This window comes from Microtus ochrogaster, chromosome 4, assembly GCF_000317375.1.
Source record: "Microtus ochrogaster isolate Prairie Vole_2 chromosome 4, MicOch1.0, whole genome shotgun sequence".
NCBI lineage: Eukaryota > Metazoa > Chordata > Mammalia > Rodentia > Cricetidae > Microtus > Microtus ochrogaster.
The window spans coordinates 16658682-16669263 of record NC_022011.1 but is presented as its reverse complement, the minus strand read 5'-3'; the positions used below and the strand labels follow the sequence as shown (position 1 = coordinate 16669263).

Sequence of the window (10582 nt, the reverse complement as noted above, 5' to 3'; positions counted from 1 at the left end):
ATTGGTGTATCTGTGGCTTGTCCCAAAGATTATCTATTGGTGTATCTGTGGCTTGTCCCAAAAATTATCTATTGGTGTATCTGTGGCTTGTCCCACATGTGAATTAAGTGATAAATGAATAGAACTAAAACGGCTAAAGCTTAGAAAAATAAAGAAGTTTACATTAAGCATATTCTAACAAAAAGTCAATTAGAATGAAGGTAAAATGCATGAATAGACATAAAAACAACAATATCTAATCACAAATTTGCATGTATTTAAACATAATTTCAAAATATGAAACACAAAAACAACAACAAAATTCCATGTCACTGATATAGCAAAGAGAAAAAGATATAAAGACTAGAATGACATGGATCAGAAGTTAACAGAGTGATACTCTAATTCCAAACAAAGACAACAAAAACACTCTAGCTGGAAAGATGGCTCAGCAGTTAAGAGCATTTATTACTCTTTCTTTTTCTGAGACACAGTTTGCTGGAACTCACTCTGTAGACCAGGCTGGCCACCAACTCACAGAGATTCACTTTCCTCTGCCTCCCAAGTAGGGGGACTAAAGGCGTGTGCCACCATCGCCTGGCAGCATTTACTACTCTTGCATAGACAGGACAGTGTTTAGTTCCCAGAACCCACATGACAGTTCACACTTGCCTGGCACTCTAGTTCCAGGGAATCTGAGGCCCTTTTCTGTCCTTTGAGAACACCAAGGAAATATATGGTGCACATATATTTGTGCTGACCAAACACCCATGCCATGCACAATAAAAAAAATAATCTTTAAAAGGCATGTGGGGGTGGGAAGAGCAAAGCCATTGTTCTTGGACTATATAACACCTTGGCTCAAAAATGACCAAAAAAAACCAAAAAAACAAAAAAAAAAAAACCAACCAACCCCAAAAAACAGGTGATGTACAATATCCTTGATTTAAGACATAGGTAGCAATGAAAAGTTTGTGCAAAAAGAACACAGTATTTAATAGATTACATTACAGCACTTGGTAATTCATGAGAGCAGAGTTAAGAGCTAATTTGACAAAATTTTCAAAGATCAGAGCTACACTTTGATCTTAAAGTAGCAGAAACAAGTACAACCCTGAGACTGATGCAGCTTCAGAGAAACAAAAACCCACACAGGCTGAACCTGGCGGCATAGGCCTGTCACTACTATTCAGGTGCTGAAACAATTCCAGGCTTGTTTGGTCTACAGAGTTCAAGGCCAGCCTGGACAACTTAGAGACCATCTCCAACAACAACAAATGCTTCCACAGTTCTTTTTTTTTTTTTTAAAGTAATTTTTAAAAAATATTTATTTATTTATTATGTAGACAATATTCTGTCTGTGCGTATGCCTTCAGGCCAGAAGAGGGCACCAGACCCCATTACAGATGGCTGTGATTATTAACAACAAATTGTTTTTATTAAGTAAATCTTTGCAAATACCCTTTTATAAATAATTGCTGCTGGGCAGGGGTGGCGCGCGCCTTCAATCTCAGCATTCGGGTGGCAGAGGCAGGTGGATCTCTGAGAGTTCGAGGCCAACCTGGGCTACAGGGCGAGTTCCAGGACAGGCTCCAAAGAAACACAGAGGGGGAAAAGAATTGCCTATAGTAGGATAACTATATATTTGTTAAACATCTGAAAGTAAAGTTTTATCATTGCTGTGACCAAATCCTCAGTAAGAAACAATCTGAGGAAGTATTTATTTGAGCACACAGTATGAGGTAACCCTACAGCACCTGGTGGCTCTACAAAAGCTCGCTTACACATCTGCTAACCCGGAAGTAGACAAGCCAGCTACAACTTGAGTAAGTTAACTTCTAAGGCCCTCCCTGCCCAGTGAACCATTTCCTCCAGCTAATCTTGGCCTCTTAAAGGTTTCACAACCTCCCAAATGGCATCGCCAGCTCTAAGTATTTAGATATTTAACATTCAAACATTATCAGTAAAATGTGAATTAATACAATACATGTCTGCAACTTTCTCAATGGTGGGTATTTTAAACTTTAGTCTCCTTTTTCTTTCAAGAGACAGGGCCTTTGTAGCACGGCAGTTTGAAACTTGCTAGGCATTTCCCCCACAGATCCCAGGGGTTTGTGGATGCCAGTCAAGAGCTCTACCAGTGAGCTATGTATCCAGTCTTGGCCTTGATCCTCTTGCTTCTATCTCCCATGAACATGTCACCATTTGAAAAACATTAACTGGGGGCTGGAGAGATGGCTCTGTGGTTAAGAGTTCTGACTGCTCTTCCAGAGGACCCAGGTTCAATTCCTACCACCCACATGGCAGTCAACAGCTGTCGGTAACTCCAAGATCTGACACCCTCAGATAGACATACATGCAGGCAAAACACCAATGCAAATAAAATAAAAGTAAGTAAATTATAAAAAAAAAAAAGAAAAACATTAACTATGTGAGAACATGGGTCTTAGCTGGGCACGGTGACATATGCCTTTAATCTTAGTACTTGGGAGGCAGAAGCATGCAGACAGATCTGAGTCTGAGACCACCTAATCTACATAGTGAGTTCTAGGACAGCCAAGGGTACATATAGGAGCCTGTCTTCAGGAAAACAAACAAACAAACAAACAAAACCAACCCCAAAACAAATAAAAAGATGAGTCTTACTATGGCCTGGGACTTACTATTTGCTCAGGCTTGTTTTTAATCGCCCACAAATTTTGCATGAGCCTCCAAAGTGTTGAAATTACAGGTGTGGACAACCATGCAAAACCAGATCTTTATTCAAAAGAGTTTTTAATCCCCCAGTGCTAAAATGAAACCCAGGGCCTCACAATGTTAAGCAAGTGCTTTACCACTAAGCTAGCTATACTTCCCAACCTCAGCTTCACACTGCACTTTACTTGTTGGAGACAGGGTCTCTCTATGCAGCCATGACTATCCTCATCTCTATATAGATCAGGGCTGGCCTCAAACTCAGAGGTCTGCCTGCCTCTGCCTCCCGAGTGCTAGAAGTAAAGGTGCCATGATCTCTGGCTTCCAGCCTCACATTTTAATGCTATATAGACAATAAATCATGTAGAATGTGATTATATAAGTACCAGCGCCTGAGATTATAACCTCAATGATCTTCAGAAATCCCAAATTAGAGACTAGAAAAACGTCAGAGTAGTAAGGAAATTAGATAATTTCTTTATTAAATATGCTTTAAAAAGAAGCAAAGAGGGCTGGAGAAATGGCTCAGCGGTTAAGAGCATTGCCTACTCTTCCAAAGGTCCTGAATTCAATTCCCAGCAACCATATGGTGGCTCACAACCATCTGTAATGAGGTCTGGTGCCTTCTTCTGGCCTGCAGGCAGACACACAGACAGAATATTGTATACATAATAAATAAATAAATAAATAAATAAATAAATTTATTTAAAAGAAAAAAGAAGCAAAGAGTGCCTCTGGATTGAATGTGCACATCCTCCTAGTTCTGGGAGCAGTCAAAGGAAGGCTTGTACAGGTAACAAAGGGGTCAAATGGGCACCACAAAGAACTGGAGAAGTCTAGCCAAGGGCAATGGTGGTGCACACCTTTAATTTTAGTACTGCACAGAGTGAGTTCCAGGATAACAAGGGCTATATAGCAAACTGTCTTGAAAACACACACATGCACGCACGGCAGTGGTGGCCCACGCCTTTAACCCCAGCCCTCGGGAGGCTGAGGCAGGTGGATCTCTGTGAGTTTGAGGCCAGCCTGGTCTACAGTGCTAGTTCCAAGACAGCTAGGGCGGTTACAAAGAGAAACCCTATATGGAAAACAACAACAACAACAAAAAAAACCCAAATCACCATCACACACATACATACAAAACCCAAGAAACAAAGAAACAAAATGAAGCAGAGAAACTCTAGGTTGGGGCTTTTTTGTTGTTGTTGTGTTTCGAGACAGGGTTTCTCTGTAGCTTTGAGGCCTGTCCTGGAATTAGCTCTTTTTTTTTTTTTTCGAGACAGGGTTTCTCTGTAGCTTTGAGGCCTGTCCTGGAATTAGCTCTTTTTTTTTTTCCTTCTTTGGACCGAGCTCTTGAAGACCAGGCTGGCCTGGAACTCACAGATCTGCCTGCCTCTGCCTACCGAGTACAGGGATTAAAGGCGTGTGCCACCACCACCTGGCATCTAAGCAGATTTAAAAATTTTTCCCCTTTCTCACATTTATTTACTGTGTGTTGTATACATACATGTGTGGAAGTCAGTTCTGTCCAGCCACCATTAAGTCCTGGTTATTGAATCTGCTGAGCAAGGCTTGGGAGCACGTGCCTTTACCACTACACTATCTCACTCACCCTCACCTACCTTTTCATGCGCTCCTGTTCACTGTTGTCCAAAGCTCTGAGGGTCCGGGCATAAAGAACAACGATGTCACTGTGCTTGGCTTTCTTGTTGCACTAAACAGTCCAGTGAGACACAATCAGAATGGTTCTAGGGATTCTGACTTAATACAAAGTCCTTGTTTATGTTCCTTACCTGAGGACATTTTCGTGTCTGCCCTTTAAGCCACTTGGAAATGCATCTATATCCAAAGAGGTGCCCACAGCGTAAGGCTGAGAGCCGATGGTCCCCAGCGCTTGTCCACTGTTCCAAACATATTGTGCAAGTTTCCCCTTCTTCATCATCCACAGAAGACAGAACGTCGGGTTTCTGGGGAGACTTCTAGATTAAAGTTGAAAGGCAATCAAGTCAGAAACTGCAAAAACAGTCTCGTGTGCAAACTACCACATAAAACTGCACCAAAATGATATAAACCTACCTGAAAAGCTGCCAAGAATGTTTAACACCTACTAGATACATGTCATTTTTATAAAATACAACCTAACAAAATATACATCATATACTATATACACTACCTACTTCGGGGGGTATGGTGGAACCTTTATACATGCTAAACATGTCTTCTACCATGAAGTTACATCCCAGAAACACTGATTTTTTTTTTAAACAGTTGGTGAGAAAGGGCCTGAATATTGAACCATACTAACCTCAAATTTAGATTCTCTCCACTTAGCCTTTTGAGTGCTGGGACTACAAGCAGGTAGCATCACCATACCCGGAAAACCTTTTGTTTCCATTCATTCACCCATTATTTCATGTGTGGTAAAGAAGACAACTTTTGGAGTTGTTTCTCTGTCCACCACGTGGATCTCAGGAAGTGCCTTTACCTATCTGGCCTCCTATTATTGATTTAACAAAATTGTTTGAATCTCTTTCTTTTCCAATACAAATAAAGAAAAGCAGTTACTAGTCCAAAGTTACAGAAAGTGAAGTAAAAACATTCTGGAAATCACGATAATCAACATCAGATAGTAGGCAGGCTCCTTTTTACTTTTTGGAAACAGGGTCTTACTATACAGCCTGGACTGACATCATGTGCACTAATGTCGTACACCCCCCCCCCACCAATGTATGGCCTTTTCTTCTTTAACTGTTGCTACCCACGTGCATGTGGGCATATATACATAATTTGTATGTATGTACACATAACACACTATAAACACATCCTGCTTAGTCACATAATGTTACTTTTATGTGTGTTTTCAGGGCTGAAACTGAATTGCTATCCAGAATTGTTATCCAGGTACCGGATAACTACTTGGTGTACTCCTCCAGGGCAGACTAGCTCTCCCGCTTTCGGCATTCTAGGCTCACAGCCTCATTCATAGCTTTCCCTTTTCTACATTAGCATTTACTGGCGTTGTCCTTGTTCAGGTCAAGAAGATTCTGTCTTTTAATTTTTCGCTTTTCAATAGGGTTTCCCTGTGTAACAGCTTTGGCTGTCCTGGAACATACTCTGTAAACCAGAGAATGGCCTGCCTCTGCCTTCCAAGTGCTGGGATTAAAGACATGAATCCAGCTCAAGGAAGTTCTTTATACATGCAAAATTAAACTAATCATCAACTCCTATAGCCTTAAAACATCCAGCTCATTCCAGTCAAAGGAAAAATATGAGAAAACAAAGAACATAAAAATCTTAACAAAAGCCTGATGGTGGTAGTGGTGTGAACCTTTAATCCCAGCAGGCAGGCAGAGACAGGTGGATCTCTGAGTTCAAGGCCAGCCTGGTCTAGAAGAGCTAGTTCCAGGACAGGCAGGCCAAAAGCTACTGTCTCGGAAAAACAAAAACAAACAAAAAACAGCACACACACTGATCAATAAGCAATCATTTATAGTTACTAAATTCAACTAAAGAAACTATTTATTTATCAGACAGGCATAAATTGTTACCTGATGACACCAATTACTACTGTGGATGTATACTTGTTATCCCTTCACCTGGGAGGCTGAGACAAACGCATTGCTACAAATTCAAAGACCACCCTGAGCCAACCAGGAGAGCCAAGTAACACCTTGTCTCAAGGAGAAAAGAAAACATGCTTACATACTGTTGCTGTGGGCATGAGTCTGCATAAATTTTCAAATGCAAGTTTCATTTATCAAATTAAAACATACTTTCCTTTGATATAGCAGTCTCTGCTAGAAATATATCTCGAGTATAATCACAACTATTTGTTAACTGTCCAATGATACTCTTGACTTATTTAAGAAAAACTTAAGAAAAAAAGGGAGGGGGAAGGAAGCAATAGGGTACATAACAGGAAGTTGACTAAAATGTATCCTACGTTATGAAATATGCAAATACTAAAATAAGGCCTGTCTGGGCTACCTAATAAGACTGTCCTAAAACCAACCAAAAACCAACCAGCCAACCAGCCAACCAACCAACCAACCAAACCAACCAACCAACCAGTGCAAGGCTTGGTGGTGCATGCCTTTAATGCTAGCACTCAGGAGGTAGAAGCAGGCACATCTCTGAGTTTGAGGCCAGCCTGGTCTACAGAGAGAGTTCCAGGATAGCCAGGGCTACCCAAAGAAGAAAGTCACACAATGAATAACTGAAATAGAAACCACATCTGAAAATCTCATTCACAAAGCCTGCAAAGCTTTCTAATTTAACCTAGTTTCATTTAAAATGAAAATCTTAACTTTCATTTAAAGGGATGTTCAAACTGGATGTGATGACATATGCTTGAAAACCATAGCACTTAGCAGGCCAAGGATGGAGTTAAAAGCCAAACTAACTTCAGGTTAAGATGTTATAAAAAGAAAATGAGGCTGGGTGATGGTGGCACACACCTTTAACTCCAGCACTTGGGAGGCAGAGAGGCAGGCAGTTCTCTGTGAGTTCAAGGCCAGCCTGGTCTACAAGAACTAGTTCTAGAACAGCCAGGACTACTACACAGAGAAACCTTGTCTGGGGCGGGGGGGGGGAGAAGAAAAATCTTGTTACCTCTTCATGGACTGTTTCACCTCCTGTGACAGATGTAGCTTCTTGCTCTGCTGAGATAACTCTGTGTTCTACTAAGTTGTATCCAGAAAAAGCACAGACAATATACAAAAGACAGAAGTTAGGTAGGAGAAGCTAACAGAGAGCCTCACTGCAGCTGCCCACCTGAATCTATAATATTTCTGCAAAGGATGTCATTTCTACCATATAGCATCAGTGATTTATTATTACTATGTACTTATTTTGGATATTCCATAAGTAGACAAAATATCCAACACTCAGTTTTAAAAAGCAAATCAGGGCTAGAGACGGCTCAGTGGTCTAGAACACTGGTTATTTTTGCAGAAGACCCAGGTTTAATTCCCAGCATCCACATGACAGTTCACAGCCATCCTAACCTCAGTTCCAAAGAATCTGATTCTCTCGTGGGCGGTAGGCATACATGTAGTTCTCATATATGCAGGCAATACATTTATACAAATAAAATTTATCTAAAAATATAAAAAACTCAATAATTCTTAAGCTCTATTCCATTGTTTTGTGTATACATGAAAACCAGACGAACCCTAAAGTGTCAATACTTGAAAAACCTTTATAATACCACTAAAAACATTTTTCATATAAACACTATCATTAATATATCTTTAAAAATTAACAGAAATTCCTTACTACCATCTAAAAATAGATAATCCTGTTTATATTAAAAACTCCTCAATAGTTGTTCTTTATAGTTGATTAATTCTCATCTTTTTCACTATATATGTCCATCTCCGTGAATTCAAAACCAGCCTGGACTACAAAGTGAGTTCCAGGATAGAGAGACAGAGAGACACCCTGTCTTTGAAAACCAAAAAACAAAACAAAAAAAAACCAGGGTCTGGAGATAGGGCTCAGCAGTTAAGTGTACTTGCTGATCTCATAGAGGACCGGGGTTAGTTCCCAGCAGTCACATGGTGGTTCACAACCATTGATAAAACTCTAGTTTCAGAGAATCCAGTGTCCTCTTCTGACCACGTTGGGCACGGACATGTACATGATACACATGCATATGTGCAGGTAAATCACTCATAAAAAATAAATTCTTAAAAATATCTAAAAAAGATTTTTAAAGGAAAAGGTATTGAAAAAACATGATCTGGGTATCAGTGGCTTTTAAATGAAAACAGAAAATCTACTTTAGGGGGTCTCTGCTTACCAACTGCTAAATAAAATTCCATTTACACAAAATAAAACATACTAAGACACAAAAGTCACAACTCAGATGGCTGAATTTATCATTATATAGCCCAAGCTAATCTTGCATTACATCATCCTATTGCAGCCTCCAAAATGATGGCATTATAGACATTTGTTCCAACAACATAGGCACACAAAACTTTTAAATATACAGTTTACTTCCTCAGGTTTACTGAGTAATCTCTTCTTGTCCTGACTCCACATTATATGTCTGCCCAGATACTTTTCAGCCTTCTGGTCACATCTATCTTGGCAATACTTTTGGGACTGTCCATGACCCTGACCATGGTCCAGATGTTATTAGCCAAAATAATTAAATGTTTGTGCAAGGTAGAATATAAAACTAAAACAACTAGAGATGTACATATCAATAATTGTAATCTCATGTCTGGCAAACACTGCTAAAATCTGGAAAAAGACAGATGCTACAAGGTCACTCACTCCAATCTCCTCTAACATTGATGTAATTGTGGTTTTGTCTTTAAAAATGATGTACCTCTCAACTTTGGCACCTAGAGACATTTTGGAGGTGCTAGCCTGCTCTTGGTCTAGCCATTATTAAAGGGCTCTAGTAATTGTTTAATTAGTAAGGCAGTGGGTGGATCATCTCAGTATAAAAAGTAAAAGGGACTGTGAAGAACTGTTACAGAGAGACTTATTTTGTTGGAACACAAATTACAGAAAATCATGAGACAGATCGAAGTCTTTTAATGTCACCATAGCCAGCGAAAGCTATCTATGCTATGTGGATTTTAGTTTTGGATAAAATACAGACCTGGGATGTTAGCTTCGGGTTCTTCTGCCTGGACAACAACCTCTTCATTCTCTGCAGAGCTATCACTGTCAGAATCAGTTCCTGATGTGGGATTCCTGGTCTGTGAATCAGGGGCAGTGGCTGGTACGTAGGGCTGAGACCTGCTTACCTGAAAGTAGGCATACATTGGTGTTCTCAACCTGCGTGGACACAGGGACAAAAGAATTATAGTACACTGCAAGAATAATCTCTAATGATGAAGACAATTCCAAGTTGTTTCAGTCTATTTAAAGGCCATTAAATGTTTCATTGAAAACTGAGTGAAACTAACATATTCTAGGGCTGGAGAGATGGCTCAGTAGGCAACAGCACTTGTTGCTCTTATACAGGACCTGGGTATGGTTCCTTGTACCCACATGGCAGCTTACAACTATCTGTAACTCCAGTTTTAGGAGCTCTGATGCTTCTCCTGACTTTGATGGGCACCAGACATATATATCATACACATACATACTCACAGGCAAACAATTAAAAAATGAATATAACTGGGCTGGAAAGATAGCTCATTGTTAAGAGCACTTATTGGTCTTCCAGAGAACCAGGATTCAGTAGCCTGCACTCACAGCCATCTGTAACTCCAGTTCGAGGGGATCCAATGCCTCTGGCCTCCTTGAGTACCTGGACTCTAATGCATATACTTAATCACAGATCCCCACATGGACACATAATTTAAAATAATAAAAATAAATTCTTAAAAAGAGAAAAAAATAGAAGATCAGGCAAATACTGGTTAAATATACCCCCCCCCATTCAATCATGGAGTCTTTTAGGAAACCAACCACCAAACATCACATAATGAGGATTCTTTCCAACAACATGGAGCTCCCATGGTGGCTGTCACACAGTCTATCCAAGGCTACCATGGTGCTGGACAAAGGGATGAGAATAGGGAACTACAAAATATACCAAGAATCACTTGTTTTCCTTCACTAATCACCCCTAGATTACTATAGATATGGCCAATTCTGTCATGAAAACTTAGCTCACATTTTACAAACACTGTTACTACTCTAAGGAGAAAAATTTTCCTTTCTTTTTTTTATGTGGGAGTTTTATTGAAATAAAGGGAGTGAGGCAGGGGAGAGAATGAGAAATACAGAGAGAAAGAAGAGGCAAGGCCGGGCGGTGGTGGCGCACGCCTTTAATCCCAGCACTCGGATCTCTGTGAGTTCAAGGCCAGCCTGGTCTACAAAGGGAGTTCCAGGACAGGCTCCAAAGCTACAGAGAAACCCTATCTCGAAAAATCAAAAA

General features: G+C 40.2%; 1 protein-coding gene across 2 annotated transcripts in view; it reads right to left on the bottom strand.

Annotated features, from left to right (window-relative positions):
* Rfwd3 (ring finger and WD repeat domain 3) overlaps positions 1 to 10582 on the bottom strand; it is a 32100-nt gene that overhangs the window by 14682 nt on the left and 6836 nt on the right. Inside the window, exons 3-6 of one of the 2 annotated variants that reach the window (XM_005345657.3) lie at positions 9293 to 9471; positions 7285 to 7355; positions 4467 to 4652; positions 4296 to 4387 (exon numbers count right to left, since the gene is read on the bottom strand). In XM_005345657.3, coding sequence (XP_005345714.2) covers positions 4296 to 4387; positions 4467 to 4652; positions 7285 to 7355; positions 9293 to 9471 — 528 coding nt within the window. The remainder of the gene's footprint in view (positions 1 to 4295; positions 4388 to 4466; positions 4653 to 7284; positions 7356 to 9292; positions 9472 to 10582) is intronic. The other variant, XM_005345658.3, reaches the window with a different exon arrangement.